Genomic DNA, 16,450 nt, shown 5'->3' on the forward strand with positions numbered 1-16,450 from the left:
ATTCCTCTTTGAGAGACCCGAATAGTGTTCTCATCCTGTTTTCGTAGGGTCCAGGTCTCTGAGGCATATGTTAATGCAGGAAGAATAGTGGAATCAAAGAGATGTGCTCGTAGTTGGAGGTTCTTTGTCCTATTTAGTTATTTCTTCTATTTATTCCTTTAGTTATTATCTCGTCAGGGGAATGAGACCTATTATTGTTACTGTTTTTGGCTATCAAATACGCCACGGGTAGCTTGCCAGGCACTGCTGTGTGGGCAAAATACTCAAATAAATAAATAAAACAAATTATTTCTATGAAATCTAATGCCTAGGTGTTAGTGCATTGCAGATTTTTTTTGCTTTTTTGGGGTCACACCCGGCGATGCTCAGGGGTTACTACTAGTTCTGTGCTCAGGAATTAGTCCTGGCTGTGCTCAGGGGACCATATGGGATGCTGGGAATCGAACCTGGGTTGGCCACAAGCAAGGCAAACACCCTACTTGCTGTGCTATCACTCCAGCCCCACATTGCAGATTTTTAAAGATCTCAGAAATTTCTAGTGAATTATGCACTTTGGCAGAAAGAACATGAGAAAAAAGTGAATTATTTTCTATGTTGGGGGCAGGAGGTTACTAAGGTGTTAGCAGGGGTTACTAAGGGTGCTCAAGGTCACTCCTGGCAGTGCTAAGGGGGCCATATTCAGTGCCTGAGGATCCAACCGTGTCTAGCCGCATGCAAGACTTAACCTCTGTGCGAGTTCTCTGGCTCTGAAAATAATTCTATCTTCCCCTCCAACTTTACCAAGAGTCTGCTGTTGATCAGAACTCTTACCTGAAGGCCATTAACAAATATATTTGTCATGCTATTGTCTCCTTACAGAAAAGGATGGGAATAGGCGAGTTCTTGGTTCACATTTCCCAGCTCTAAAGCATTACTGATAAGACCTTATTTAAAGCCTAGGGTTTGGGGTATCTCTTGAAGCAGTTATAAAATAAAATAAATAATCAAAAATATTAAAGAAGAAGTTAGCAAAGAAAATCAAAGGCTGGAGAGATAGTACAGTGGGTAGGGTGGTAGGGTGTTTGCCTCGCACATGGCCAACCTAGCTTCAATACCAGCACCCCAGATGGTCCCCTGAGCCCCACCAAGAGAGATACCTGAGTACAGAGCCAGGAGTAAGACATGAACACCTTTGGGTGTGCCTCCTGAAAGAAGTAAATGATGAGGGGAAACACATTTACAGTGCTGTACGGAAAATGATTGTGAATTTACATCTTACATCATCTGTTTGGTCTACTGAAACCTTTTGAGGAAAATTTAAGAATTACTCATTATCTTGGGGCTAGAGCAATAGCACAGTGGGTAGGGCATTTGCCTTGAACACGGCTGACCCGGATTCAATCCCCAGCATCCCAGACGGTTCCCCTAGCACTTCAAGGAGTTATTCCTGAGCGCAGAGCCAGGAGTAACCACTCTGCATCGCCCCCCCCAAAAAATTACTCATTATTTTGCTGAAATTCTCTCTTTATAAAACAACAGGAAGTGCCCCCCCAACTCACCTGAAACTATTCTACTCCCCTCTTCATTTATTTCATCATCCCCTGGGGAATAGTGTCACCCACTTTAAGAAACACAAGTCTACATGTTGGGGAAGGCACTTGGGATAAAGAAACCACTATGACAAAGATAGTTGGAAATGATCACACTGGAGAAGAACTGCATGCTGAAAAGAAGTAAAGGAACAAAAATGATAACCTCTCAGTATGAACATCTGTATTGCAAACCATAATGCCCAGAAGGAGAGGTGGAGGATGGAGAGAAAGGGGTGAGGGGTGAAGGGTGAGGGGTGAAGGGTGAGGGAGAGGAAGGGGGAGAAGGAAAGTATCTGCCATAAAGACCGACTGGGGGCGCTGGCGGGACGGGTGGGAAACTGGGGACATTGGTGGTGGGAAATGTACACTGGTGGAGGGAACATTGTATGACTGAACTGGGAGGAGGAGGAGGAGGAGGAGGAGGAGGAGGAAGAGGAGGAGGAAGAGGAGGGAAACACTGGTCCATAGCATTAATAAGATCCTCCATGATACAAACACTTGAGATGTTATATGTATTAATAACACTTGACATCAAAAATGCAAGATTGATAGAAAGAAATTCAAATTTATTTGCAGGTATGATTCGTACATTGATAATCTCACAAAAATTTCTTCCAACATATTTAGTGAAAATATCTTCCCCATACCTGGATGTGCACAGAGCAAACCTACAAGGTTCAAGGGTCAACTGTTTCAGATTTGGCTTCTTCAAAAACAAGGCCATAAAGTGTTTATTTTAACCAGAAGATCGCCAATCCAACACACATACTCTGCCGAGACAGTAGAAATAGTCCCAACATACTAAATTTGCTCCTAAATTGATTTTTTTCCCTGGGTTGAAATGGGTCTCAGTGGGTAAGGGTACTTCCATGGCACCTCTTGTCTTTTGGTCCTGAATAAAGTTTCACAAGAAAAAACATACAGCAAGCCCCATGAGTTCAGCTCTGAATCTGACTTAAGACTTCTAGGCCTGGATTCTGGAAGCTTCTAATGCACCCCATGATTCTAGGTAACCACTAGGGGGCATATCATGGGCATGACTTGTTTGGGGCTCAGTGGTCACCAGCTAAGTTACCATTGACCAAGTTTAACTCTCAGAAATGGAGAGACTTCAATCTAGTGGCCACAGGCCCTACGCTGAGAGCTGCCACACTTCCCTGGAATGTGGATCAGGACACACGTTGCCACTGATTCATCTCACCCACAGAGAGACCAGTGGCGCGGGTGCCTCTGTCTTTGGTTGTGCATTCCAAAATAGCCCTTTGGAAGACAGCTCCCGATGGATTTTTAGGTGCCTACTCCCTTCCCCGTTAATGTTTCTCACAGGACAGCAAAATACAATGGCCCCAAGTCTTCCTGGTTAAACTGGGGGGAGTCTCATATACTGGCCCAAAGATGCTGCTTTTTCTCCTTTATCGTACCTGAAGACTAAGGTTCAGGTTCAAGTTTTGCTTCAGCACTGGGACCGTATCAACTCGCGAAGAGAGCAGCACAGCCCTTGGGCTCTACTTGTCCTAATGGGCACTACAGGGCACCTCCTGGACAGACCCAGGAAAAGCATTTCCTCAAGACAGTTCCATCAGCTCCAACATCACTCTAGGACTGCGGGAGTTAACAGGCAGGTCCTAATTCTGCTTCCTCATCTTCTACACGTCCTAATTCTGCTTCCTCATCTCCTACCCACAGAGCTACTCAAGTGAGGACCAGAAATGGACCCAAAACTGACCAACAGCAATCATCGTCAACGTCACTCATGAGGCAGACCAGACTCTAGTGACACAAGCTGACAAGTACACACAAGCTGACAAACTACACGTTTCCAGACACCAAGTCTGCTGGCACAAACCAAGGCGATTCTCTGTCCCGAACTTGCTCTAGAGACACAGGAAGCATTCGATGGGAAACTCAAGCCAAGTTGGAGTTAACCGACTTGGAGAACGGCAGTGGGTACAGCAAGGTCATGGTTGTTAGAGAGAACTGTATCCACTGTTGCTTATCAGATTCACTACTGATTGCCTTTCTTTCTCTCTCTCTCTCTCTCTCTCTCTCTCTCTCTCTCTCTCTCTCTCTCTCTCTCTCTCTCTCTTATTTCTTTAAAAGAAATGCCTTTGCCTTTGGTGGGGGATTATTTGGGCATTTGCTCAGGATCAAAGTCAGGGACGGTTAAGGAAACTATCTGAGCAAACAGTAGCCCGTGTAAATTCCTGGTACCCGATTATGAGACTTTGGGATTTCCATTTTGGCTCAGTTCAGAAGGAAAGAGGGTTATATGTTTCAAGAGGGGTGGGTGTGGGGGTAAGGGCATAGCCTCTTGTAGGGTGGTCCTGGCTTTCAGTCCATTCAAGTGCTCTTGGCTCGTCAGTGTTGGTACCTTGACAGTCTCCCTCGAGGGTCCCCTTCTTCCTGTCTCCTGGGTGTAGGCATCACTGTGCTTGAAAAAGCAAGGTCAGGAGTCATGGGGGAATAACCCTCTCAGGGAACGTTCTGGAAAACTGCTCATTCCAGCATGGCCTTCTGACTTCGGCAACAGCTGCCTCATTGCGTGACCGGACATCCTGTCCCTCAGAACAAGCACCCACCAACCCAGAATGACCTGTCCGCATCTCCAGTTCGTTCTCCTGACCACCCGAAAGTCTGAGAAATTATAACCTGCACATGGCCCATGGCATGGTACAAAAGGCTTTATAAAAATACTCCCTGCGCATTAAAAACAAACAACGATGCATGTAAACATTGCCTCAGAGTCATCGGAAAACACTGGGCCCCGCGGGCGCCTCTTTCCGACGATTTGTAGTCTTCCATGTTCGCCTCTGAGTGGAGGTATCAATCCGTTTTCCTTTTAACAGAGTTCTCAGGCTGCTTTGAAGCATGAGCCTGCGGCTTGATTGGCAGAAACAGTATCACCAGGAAGCTGAGGATGTGTAAATAAAAGTACACAGACCTAGAAATAAAAATACAAAATTTTATTTCAAACAAGGAGGTCAGTGGGCAACATCACATGAAGGTGGTCAGATCTACAGCCCAGCAGGTAAAGACATGGTCTTTCCCCAGAGTAGACAGATAATGCTCTCCGGCATGGTGAGACACAGCCCACAGATAAATCCCCTTTATCTGGGGGGCAGGGATCAATTGGAATCACAAACTGGGCAAAGCAAACCAGCCCCCAAAATCCCATGACACTGGGTGTCATCAGCGTGTGGATCCACACACTTGTCAATTACTGCCTGTCTCTGCCTTCAAACAATCACTCCCATGCGAACAGGAATGCTGTCTGTATTTTGCTCCCCATTCCAGTCACAGATGCAAACACAGTGCCCGGCTCACAGTAGGGATTAGAGGGTTGAATACAGTCATTTCTGCTATGTGAATCCTGGACAAAACAAACCTATCTACTTCAGTGGCAATTACATCTGCTGAAAATAGCAGGACTTGTGCAAGACCACGTTAGAAGGAGAAAACTCAAAACCTGTGAGACGTTTGTCACCACAGCACTAACAAAAACAACCAGCACTGGGCTTGGGACATCAGGCATGGACAGCTTGCTAGCGTCAGGCTGGTCCGGTGGGATGCTGAAATGTACCGGAGGAAGATGGGCAAAGGAAACACCCACAGCTTGGGCACTGAGAAAGTGACTCCAGCTGAGCTGTGGATGCTGCTTGCTGGCTTAGGGTACCATTCTGGCACCTCTTTGCTGGAAAAACTAGCAGAGAAGTCTGCTTAACATTGCCTCTTTACTGACATAACTATAAGAGAGGAAGTGAGGAAGAGAGGGGCAATTAATCTAGACCTCTGATTGGTCCCCTCCTTTATATACCTCTATCCAACTGGTCCACCCACAATCCCTCATTTACATATGCTAACCCTATCTGATTGGCTGGAACTACAAACCTTCACTTACATAGGACGTTATCAATGAGATCATCCTGACCTGACTCCACTAAGGCATGTGTACAGGGTTTGTTTAGAAACTCTGGCATGGAGACTTCAACTTGCCAACTTCGTAGACAACAGACACATTTATGAGAGGGCGTCTGAAAATGACGCGGACTTACATGTATAAACTAATGGTTGGCTCCACAGCCAGCATGACGAAGGGTGCAACCGTGTAGGAGACAGCCAGCTGAGTGACCGCCCAGGTGACCACATCATACACAAGCTTCAGAGCTTTGGAAGAAAGGAAGTAATGCCTGTAGTTGTTTCTCACCTGCAAGCCAAGGAACCAAAGGGACAGAGATGAAAACTGCAAAGAACCTTCATGCATGCAGCTCTCAGGAACATAAGCCATGGAAAATACCAGTCATGTGCCTTGGATTTTTCCCTTTTCCTTATTTGTGCCTGTTACCAAACCCTGAAGCATGCAATCTGCTACTGAGTCACATTCCTGGCCAGGTGAGTTGTATTTCCCCTGAAAGTACCACTACTTGTAAGATAACATTGGTTTGTCCTTTCTCCTCTGCATCAAGGAGCTTAGATTTACTGAGTAACACCCATCACAATGCTCGGTATTCTACAATTCCTCGGTATTCATCTTTAACTTCTCTGTGCTCTGCTTTCTCTATATATGTTAACCACTCACTACCCCTAAACATCCGTCGACGATCAAGAATCAGGGACGCTGTCTCATTTGCCAAGGTGTCAAAAATCAGATGGGCTGGTCACGTAATGAGATTTAAAGACGACCGTTGGACTAGAGCTGTTACTGACAGGATTCCACGGGATGTCAAAAGACCGCGTGGCCGCCCACCTACCAGATGGTCAGACTTCTTCATCAAGATCATGAACAATCGGTTTGAGGCCCTTCATGATCCCGGAGCGAAGAGATACCATTGGGCTACACTAGCACGCGACAGGGACAAATGGAGACGTTACTGGCGCCCGCTCGAGCAAATCGCCGACTAACGGGAAGTTAAGTGATTAAGTGATTAAGTGACCCCTAAACAGAACGTGTGATTTGTAATTGGTAATTTGTGATTTGTATTTGTAAGTGAAACACCGCTTTTCTCTTTCCCTTGTGTCTTTTGCATAGTCTTATTTTAGAGCAATGTCCTTTTTGTATAGATACAGGAAGACAGTTAATGATATGCTTTTGTAACTTGGAAGTTAAAATTGACTCCGAATAATATTTATTCCTGGGCATCTGTCATATTTACTCAACATAAGCCTCAGTGGACCTTAGTTCCTAGCACCCCCAAAGCAGGATCCCAACAGAGGGACTGGATGGACCCGGGGCAAGTTATAAGTAAATCAAAACAGGACAGGCCAAGTGCCATAAAACTTATAATAAGCTAAGAGCACGGTCGTGGACAAATTCTGTCATGACCTAAAAAGAAGTGACTGAACAAGGACCCTGCAAGGATTAGGAAGGACTAATCTGGCCTGAGGACTGTGGTCTGGGATCTATAGAGAGATGTCCCCAGGAGAGACACCCTATAAACTTAATATGTCTCTTACTGTGTCCATACAAAATGACTAGAAAGATTATTAAGAAGTAAATCTAAGATGATTGTTTATGGATTAAGGAAAGGAGAAGTATGCCCTTAGATGAAAAACAGTTCCTTGAGCAGATCTCCTAGCAGGAGGAGATCTCTGTCTTAGAAGAGCTTCCCTGGAAGGAAGGGAAGGGCTTTACATATGTTGATTGTGCTCTCTGACCTAGGTGTGGTTTCTCACCCAACCTTTGGGGGCTGGGATCTAGGCTAAAACTGCAAGACTGGGAATGGGGAGAGTAGCATGAGGGACAGGAGGAGACGGGATTGAGGGGCAACGTGAGAATAGAATGGGGCACTCAGTGAAACTGAAACAGGCACGTTGGGAGAATGGAATAAATGACGGGATGTTTATTGGAGATTGGAATAAACTGCAACTGATCACCAAACAGCCTGGTCCTCGTTTCCTCCTTCATCTGCCAATTGCCATCGGCCATCCAGGATAGGGAAACAGCTCATGGCCACCAAATGCACATGGAGAGAGAACACACACACTTTTTATTGAATACATAACTAATGTTGTGTATTTTCTTATGATAAATAACTTTTCTTATGATAAAATAAAAAGCACATATTTACTGTAGAAAAAAGTCTTCAAAGGACTAAGAAAAAAATTAAATTTCACAGGGAAGAGCACTATTTAATCTGGAATCTGTCTTTCGCCCTTATATTGAAAGAATCCATATTAGGGCATCAAATTTTTGTGTACTTTAGCTAACTTGCAACATTGCTTTCTGTAAAACTGCTTGGCTGCTTTGCACGTGGGGAAGAGGGGACTTGGAAAGTGAACAGGGCATAACTTCTTTTCTAAACCAAGTGTGACAGGATTCAGGTGTATTTACTGTCCCTGAAATGTATTGTCTCAGTAAAGCACCCTGCAGATTTGGGTAAAGGATAACTCAGGATGCGGTGTTTGGGGGAAATTGCCCTTTCCTGGAGTGTATTGTCTCACTAAAGCACCCTGCAGACTTGGGTAACTCAAAACGAGGATGGTCAAGGGAGATTACCTAAGGCTTAATGATTCCAGCTATAACCTTGCTTGTGTTGACAATCGATGTACGTAAATGCTGATCTTTGAATCTATAGGCTAAGGAGTGAGGTACTTTTAAATGGATTGGTTAAGAAAGTATATGTTGTTACAAATCTATTGGCGATGAAATGCGCGGGCTTTGCTGTAACGGCCAGTGAAGGCCTATATAAGATCCCCTTTGAAGAAGTTCGGGGCTCTCAGCCACTGCCCATTTTTGGGGTATGCTGCGGAGCCCCAGCATGCTGGCCTAAATAAACCCCGTTTTTACTCCTGCAGGAATTGTGTCTATCTGGTCTCTCCGCGCCTCCCAGGGCTAGGGAACTCCCGATCCCAACAATATGTACATAGCCACATTTGCATTCTCAATGGCATTGAAGAATTTTAGCCGGCTTTTTCATTTAGTAATATGTCGCAAATTATTTTCCACACTGGCAACCACTAATCTCCAATATGTTTTTAATTATGGAAAAGTAACAACCTACCACCTCCTGCTTACTGATAAGCAATTTTGTGGTGCATATCCTTGCAGAGAAATCTCTGCACCATTCCTAAAGTATTTTTCTTGGACTAACAGTGTTAAATCGGGCGCGTTCAGGGTGGTATATCTTGCCATCGAGGATAATAAAAGCAGCTGTCATTTTCTGAGTGCTTACCATACGTTAAATCTGTATTAACATGTTTCACTGGTATCATCTTTGCTAATTTCCCCAACAGGTCCTTCATGGAAAGGTTCATTGCGCCCATTTTACAGGAGAAAAGGAGACAATTCTCTGACATGGAGAGGGCTGGGTCAAAGAGTGACTCACAGGTCTTTTGACACCAGTGACTAGATTTGCCCCCAGCAAGACACATCATTTCCAGATCCAAGAACCAAAGCACAACTAAAACTAAGGTGAGGAAACTGGGAGGGGAGGAGGGTCAAACTCAAAGCAAACAAAGCCTTGAAGGGCCTCCTGGAAATCGAAGGATTCACCCCATCCTCTCTATTGCTACCTGGGAGGGTCCCAGGTGGACAATCAGGTGGAGGTACTAGAAAGTTGCTCCAGAGAGGACACATATTCTCCAGGGCCTGTGTGAGCCTTCTGGGGAAACTGGGAACTTTCCTAGGTGACTTCCCAGGCCTATAATCTAACAACCTATCGTATGACATTTCAGCCACCATTCGGGGGAAAAAATGGGAATATTGTCTTATCAACTGCCCCTTCCTGCTTCCTACCTTACTGACTTGTCTCTTCAGGCTTTCCATGAGATACCAGTAATATTACACATAGATTGGTGTCCCTATCCCCACTCCTGGCACTGAGCACCCAAGTAGCCAGAGCACGGGACCACCTTTGGGTCTCACGTTTGGCCTCTGACCCTGGTTCCTGACATCGAGTTCCTACATGCTTGGAATTTCCTGGGGGAACTGCAGAGTCTTTTTTCCTAAGGAGATGAGTCCTGTGAACTCCAGGACAAGCACTGGCTGTAGGATATGCAGGGTAGCATTGGAACTTTGGGAATTCCAGTTCCAGTCCTGTTTCTTAATAGAGGGGCAGTGCTGGAAAGGAAGTTAATGATCACCCGCGTTTACGTGACAGAGTCTGCAGCAAATCCTATGGATTAGAGAACTGAGCTTGGTGAACAGATGCGTGTGGAGGTGGGGGTGCTGGAGGCCCCAGGGCAGACAGGGAAGCTCCTCCCCATACACCTTTGTAGGATGAAATTCTTTTCACCTGGGTTCACATGCACCTTTTATTATCTCCTTTTATAATTACCGCTAAACTCAAGAAAATCTTTCTGTATCATGTTAAGCGAAATGAGTCAGAGAGGGATAGACATAGAAAGATTGCATTCATCTGGGGAACATAAAGTAACAAAACAGGAGACTAACACCCAAGAATGGCTGAGATTAGTACCAGGAATTTTGCTCCATGGCTTGGAGGCCAGCCACACATGCTAGGGGGAAAGGCAGCTCAGATAGAGAAGGGAGCACCAAATAAAGGGTGTTGGGAGGATCCTGCCAGAATGGGAGAAGCATGCTGAAAGTAGACTATAGACCAAACATGATTGCCACTCAATGCCTCTTTTGCAGACCACAACACCCAAAAGGAGAGAGAAAACAAAAGGGAATGCCCTGCCACAAAGGCAGGGTGGGATGGGGGGATGGGGGATGGGAGGGATACTAGGATCCGTGGTGGTGGGAAATAAGCACTGGTGGAGGGATGGATATTTGATCATTGTATAATTGAAACCCAAGCACAAAATTTGTAAGTCTACAACTGTACCTCATGGTGTGTCACTAATAAAAATTAAAAAAAAAAAATTTAAACATTTAAGAAAAAAGAAAGAAAACTCTTTCCCTGAGTTGCATGAGCTGCTTTATCATATTAATAGAACTTGGGGAGAGGATACTGGGAACTGGATTTTGAGTGAACAGTCACCGGTGACAACCTGGTGAAAACCTGGACTTGTGATTGGTGCCTAAAGTGGTTTTCGGGGGGTGGGGTGGGGTAGATGAGTCAACCAAGCAATCTTACAGAACCGAGTCCTCAACCAGTGGGATCTGATGCTAACTCCAGGCAGGATTAATTGCATTGCAGACCCTCCCCATCCCCAGCCACTGTTCTAGTGAACTACTTGTGCAAAGACTCCCCACGTGGTATGACAGGTATTTTCCAAACACCATCCAAAATAAGGGATTCATTAAAATCCAGGATTTTATGCCAATTTCAATAACAGGCAACACGTATTTGAAGGAATTGTACTAAGAAATATCTCAACCACCAAAATTCTGGCCTTTGTGTATTAGTTTCTTCTGGCCATCTGTTCTTTAGTTTTCTTTTGTGATCTGCGTGTGTTATAAATGGGCGAGAAGGAAGTGCCCTCTCTGTTTTCTATGTACAAATAGTACAAATACAAACAACAGTGTCAATGAACTTGAGTAGAAATCAATGAACCATCTTCTTCACACACACACACTCACACACACACAACAAACCATCAAAAATTCTATGCGGGAGGGACTGGAGCTGACAATATTGATGGGTTTGTAGTAGGACATCTGAAATATTTATAGATGAATTAAAGAACTCCTCAGTAGTCAGCCTGGGGTTCCTAAGTTTTCATTCAAAATACAGTTCAACGAATGGCATGAAGTACTCTGGGACGTGACTCAGAGAGATGAGGCTTTGGATTTTATCCACATATCATAATGGAAAAAATTCTTAGCACCTCAATGGGAGGCCAGAATCACAAGGAAAGGATAAAATTAAATCAAAGATAACACAAATGAGAGCAATTTATAACTCCTTACACCCTTTGAGATGGGAATCTCATTCCTTTATTGTCCTCCTCTCCAACCAGCAAATAGAAGGAACCATTGTGGACAAATCAAAGGTTACTCAAGAAAACCTAAAAACCAAATGTATACAATTCTCCAAGAACGGTGCCCAAACCAACAGAACGGGATCTGGCTGGAAGGTTCTAATAATCTCTAACAGAAGACAGTTCCTGATGGCTGCAATTTTACTGACTATTGACAGCTTCTGACTTTCTAGGCTTAGGCTAGTGAAAGGAGAAACAGGAAGATGATACCTACAGAGCCAATATGAATGATCACCTTCAGCGATTAGTAGATGGGATATGCTTACAATCTTTAGTGATTAAAAATGCCCTATTGTATATGTGATATTAAGCATGACTCACAAAAAAATCCCTTGGCAAAGACTCTCTGGAAAGATCTGGAAACAAGATCGTTCACCATTTTTTTTTATATATATTAAAAAAAAATTTTAATAGTGAGACATCATGAGGTACAGTTGCAGACTTACACATTTTTGTGCTTGGATTTCAATTATACAATGATCAAATACCCATCCCTCCACCAGTGCCCATTTCCCACCACCATGGATCCCAGTATCCCTCCCACCCCCCATTCCCCCATCCCACCCTGCCTCTGTGGCAGGGCATTCCCTTTTGTTCTCTCTCTCTCTTATTGGGTGTTGTGGTTTGCAAAAGAGGCAATGGGTCGTTCACCATTTTTGACCATGAGCTCTCCTATATTAAAGTATCTCCCCCATGGGAAAACTTTAGTTATTTGAATTTTCAAAAACAGCTACACATACAGAGGAAAAGGCCCCACCACCAGAGGAAGCTTACCGTTCTGGCTGCTAGCGTGACAAGGGTTCCAGTTAAGAAGGTAAAATAGTATCCGGGGTAGACCCCATGCCACAAGGCAGACAGGATGAAGGTTAGCACCGTGGGGTACCATGGAACCCGCTCGTAGCACACTCTATAAAGAAGAAGCCACAAGTCAAACACACCAGAGACTTCTAGAAACACTCACCTCTTTCTGGATGAGAAAACACAGAAGTCATGCAAAGAATGACTGCCTGCTTAACTGCCAGCAACAGAATCTTGGCTTTTTGCAATGTTCCCTGAAAAGCTGAATCTTTGTAGGAGTCAAAGGCATTGCTAATCTCCAAAGAACTAACTTACCTAGACCCTATTGCAAAGCAGCTAAGACAAGTCTCAGTGCCTGTTTCTACCCCACCTTCTAGCTTATTCCACCATGGCCTGAACCATAAGGAAGTTGGATGTCTCCCAAATGGTCCTCAGAGAGTCTAGGGGCCACTCCTCATAATTTTTGACCAACCAGGCCAGATGGGTGAATGCTAGGGCCTGGAGACTCAGTGATGTTTGAGTCTTATGCTGTTTGGCACCCCTCAAGGTCACGTACAGATCTGGGGTCGGTGGGGGTAGGTGGGGAGCATGTGATGCCAGGGACTGAACAAAGGTCCTGCGTATGTAATACATGTGTCCTAATCCTTGTTCCCTCTTCTGTTCCCTTTGACTTAGTATTTTTAATATGCTCCTTGTATTTATATGATAGTTAAATTCACAAATGTTTGCTGCTTCAAGGATAGCACATGATGATTGCCGCTGAATGCCTCTTTTGCAAACCACAGCACCCAAAAGGAGAGAGAACAGAAGGGAGTGCCCTGCCACAGAGGCGGGATGGGATGGGGGGATGAGGAGGGTGGGAGGGATACTGGGATTAGTGGTGGTAGAGAATGGGCACTGGTGGAGGGATGGGTACTCGATCATTGTACAACTAAAACCCAAGCACAAACATTTGTAAGCCTACAACTGTACCTCATGGTGTTTCACTAAAAAAAAAAAAAGGATAGCATATGATTAGTTCAATAATAAGTGGCCTGTCCTTCCTTCCTTCCTTCCTTCCTTCCTTCCTTCCTTCCTTCCTTCCTTCCTTCCATATTTCCTACCTTCCTTCCATCTTTCCTTTCTTCCTCCCTTCCTTCCTTATTTCCTTTCTTCCTCCCTTCCTTCCTCCTTCACTCCCTTCCTTCCTCCCTCCCTTCCTACCATCCTCTCTTCCTCCCTCCCTCCCTTCCTTCCTCCCTCCCTTCCTACCATCCTTCCTTCCTTCCTCTCTTCCTCCCTCCCTCTCTTCCTTCCTTCCTTCCTTCCTTCCTTCCTTCCATCTTTCCTTCCTTCCATCTTTCCTTCCTTCTTCCCTTCCTTATTTCCTTTCTTCCTCCCTTTCTTCCTCCTTCACTCCCTTCCTTCCTCCCTCCCTTCCTACCATCCTTCCTTCCTTCCTCCCTTCCTTCCTTTCCTTCTTCCTTCCTTCCATCTTTCCTTCCTTCCATCTTTCCTTCCTTCCATCTTTCCTTCCTTCCATCTTTCCTTCCTTCCTTCCTTCCTTCCATCTTTCCTTCCTTCCTTCTTTCCTTCCTCCCTCCCTCCCCCCTACTGTCCTTCCTTCCTTCCTTCCTTCCTTCCTTCCTTCCTTCCATCTTTCCTTCCTCCCTCCCTCCCTCTCTCCCCCCTACTGTCCTTCCTTTCTTCCTTCTTCCTTCCTTCCTTTCCTTCTTCCTTCCTTCCTTCCATCTTTCCTTCCATCCATCTTTTCTTCCTTCCTTCTTTCCTTCCTTCCTCCCTTCCTTCCTTCTTCCCTTCCTTCCTTCTTCCCTTCCTTCCTCCCTCCCTTCCTTCCATCTTTTCTTCCTTCCTTCTTTCCTTCCTTCCTCCCTTCCTCCTTCACTCCCTTCCTCCCTCCCTCCCTCCCTTCCTACTGTCCTTCCTTCCTTCTTCCTTCCTTCCTTCCTTCCTTCCTTCCTTCCTTCTTTTCCTTCTTCCTTCCTTCCCTCCTTCCTTCTCCCTTTCTTCCTTCTTTCCTTCCTTCTTTCTTTCCTTCCTTCCTGAAGAAGTAGCATAGGAGCTAAGGCCTGTGGCTACTTCAGCAGATCCGGCTTCAATGCTGATAATACCTATTTCCCCTGAGCACCACCAGGGGCTCATTCCTGAGCATCAAGCCAAGAATAGCCCCAGAGCAATGCCAGATATGACCCAACCACCCTCCCCTTCCAAATTAAAATGTTTTTAAACAAATGAAATAAAGTAAGTACATTCCATTGCAAGCCTTTTCCGGTCCATCTACTTTGCCATTGAGCAGGCCAAGAAGTTAAGACAGCCCAGCCATGTGGGCAAAGTGATCGCTGTACAAGGAGAGTCCCCTAATCACTGCCAGCCCCACGCCACTTAGCGCCAGGAACGATGAGCTCATGTTCGGTTTCCTTACCGCTTCAGCCAAGTTGCTGTCTGAATATTCCAGTTCTCTAAGTACATTTTGAAACTCGTGGCAGTCTAGAGAGAAGAAAACAACACCTATCATTAACTTTAAAAATACCCCAAGTCCATGGAAAGTCCTCCCCAGAATTTCCCTGGCCACAGAGGCAATGGGCTATTTCAGCTGAGGATTCTGAAGTGGCTCCATCATACATGGGGACGTGTCCTCGGTCTGTGAGACTGACTTTGCTTCTAAAACTTGGCTTGCCCAGACTTTCCATTTTCCTCAAACTTTACTCTAAAATGGTAGATACACCGAAGTAATGGTTTGCGGTTTTTTCTTCCACTCTGGTTAAAAAAAAATTATTTAAAACAAAACTCCCTAAAAGAAGGTTTTTCCATAGGAAATGGTTCAGGACAAGACTTTAGTCTCTTGGTGCTCACAGCTTGAGGTTTGCTATCATTTCCTCAATGAGGGGCCATATATATATATATATATATATATATATATATATATATATATATCAGGTGAGTCTTGATATTCCTCTGCAAGTAGCTCTACAGGTTCAAGTGTTTCTGGTTCTACCAATAACAGAAAGCGATTTTATGCATGAAGGGATCATAACATAAGAAGGGGGGGAAAAATCACTCAACTAGGAGTGAGCATTAACCAGGATTTCTCAGCCCAAAACAAACAAAAATGTCTGGGTGAGAGATAGTACAATGGGTAAGGTGCTGACCTTGCATATGAACAACCCCGCTTCAATCCCCAGTACAACATGTGGTACCCTGAGTGAGGCCCAACTACAGCCAGATATGATTCAAACACAAAAGTAAGTAATTTTTTAAATGGTCTCAGGAGATCTGGGAAGCAAAATCTGGGACCAGAGGCCCCATAAAGCTGGAAAGTGCAAGAACCACTGACTTTCTTTTCAGGTTAAAAAGAAAAATCTTAACTAGGTTATATACTCTGGCACAAGATATTACGTCTGAGAGGAAGGGAGGAAGAGAGATGATGGGAACATGAGCAAGATGGATGTGTTTTGCATTACCAGTTTAGAGGAGTTGTTTATTGTCAAGGGACCACACCTTGGAAAGAACTCAGGGAATACGGTGGTACTGGGAATCAAACCCAGGACTTAGCACACATCAGGCTTGTGACTCGGTGTGTGACCTACCACTTGAGCCACATCCCTGGACCCCATATTAAATTTTATTTCAGTACCCTAGGAGTTTTATTTCTTTCACATCTTCGAGTCTAACAAAATGCTATGTGCACAGCAACTTCTGGGACCTTAACTCAATCCAACATCTATCATTTACTTTAGCTCCTTGCTCTAGATCAACACCCTTGAACAGGTGTACTTTCTCCTCTGGTTTCCTTTCATGAATCATACATGACATCCCAACATCATCTTTACCCTGAACATACACTCTCAGTGAGAAGACTTATCTTTGGGGGGGTCACAGTTCAGAAACCCGTAGGGAATCAAGGACAGGGGAGCCATTCTCCCACAATCCTCCAAGACAGCCACTTTGGATGAGAAGATGGAAGAGAGTTCCAACACAGCTGGGATTCTCCCTATCAAAGAAGGTTCTAGAAGCTTCTAGAAGACTGACATTGCTTCCACCATGATAAAGGTGGTTCCGGAGACTTTCCCTTGTCCCTTTAAGATGAAGAGAGCCATGGAGCCACCTATGCCCAGGTCTCCTTTTGACTGAGGAGGGTTGCAGGCGGTCAGTGTCTGCCTTCTGGGATTCCTGGTTTCCCATATTCAGCCCTTTCTACC

General features: G+C 44.9%; 1 protein-coding gene across 1 annotated transcript in view; it reads right to left on the reverse strand.

Moving 5' to 3' along the window:
• Window positions 1-4,379: 4,379 nt before the first annotated feature.
• MBOAT1 (membrane bound O-acyltransferase domain containing 1) overlaps window positions 4,380-16,450 on the reverse strand; it is a 124,180-nt gene continuing 112,109 nt past the window's right edge. Inside the window, exons 10-13 of the mRNA XM_056132522.1 lie at window positions 14,674-14,738; window positions 12,228-12,360; window positions 5,624-5,775; window positions 4,380-4,512 (exon numbers count right to left, since the gene is read on the reverse strand). Coding sequence (XP_055988497.1) covers window positions 4,395-4,512; window positions 5,624-5,775; window positions 12,228-12,360; window positions 14,674-14,738 — 468 coding nt within the window. The 3' untranslated portion in view covers window positions 4,380-4,394. The remainder of the gene's footprint in view (window positions 4,513-5,623; window positions 5,776-12,227; window positions 12,361-14,673; window positions 14,739-16,450) is intronic.

The sequence above is a fragment of the Sorex fumeus genome, unplaced genomic scaffold (genome assembly GCF_029834395.1).
Source record: "Sorex fumeus unplaced genomic scaffold, SorFum_2.1 ptg000094l, whole genome shotgun sequence".
NCBI lineage: Eukaryota > Metazoa > Chordata > Mammalia > Eulipotyphla > Soricidae > Sorex > Sorex fumeus.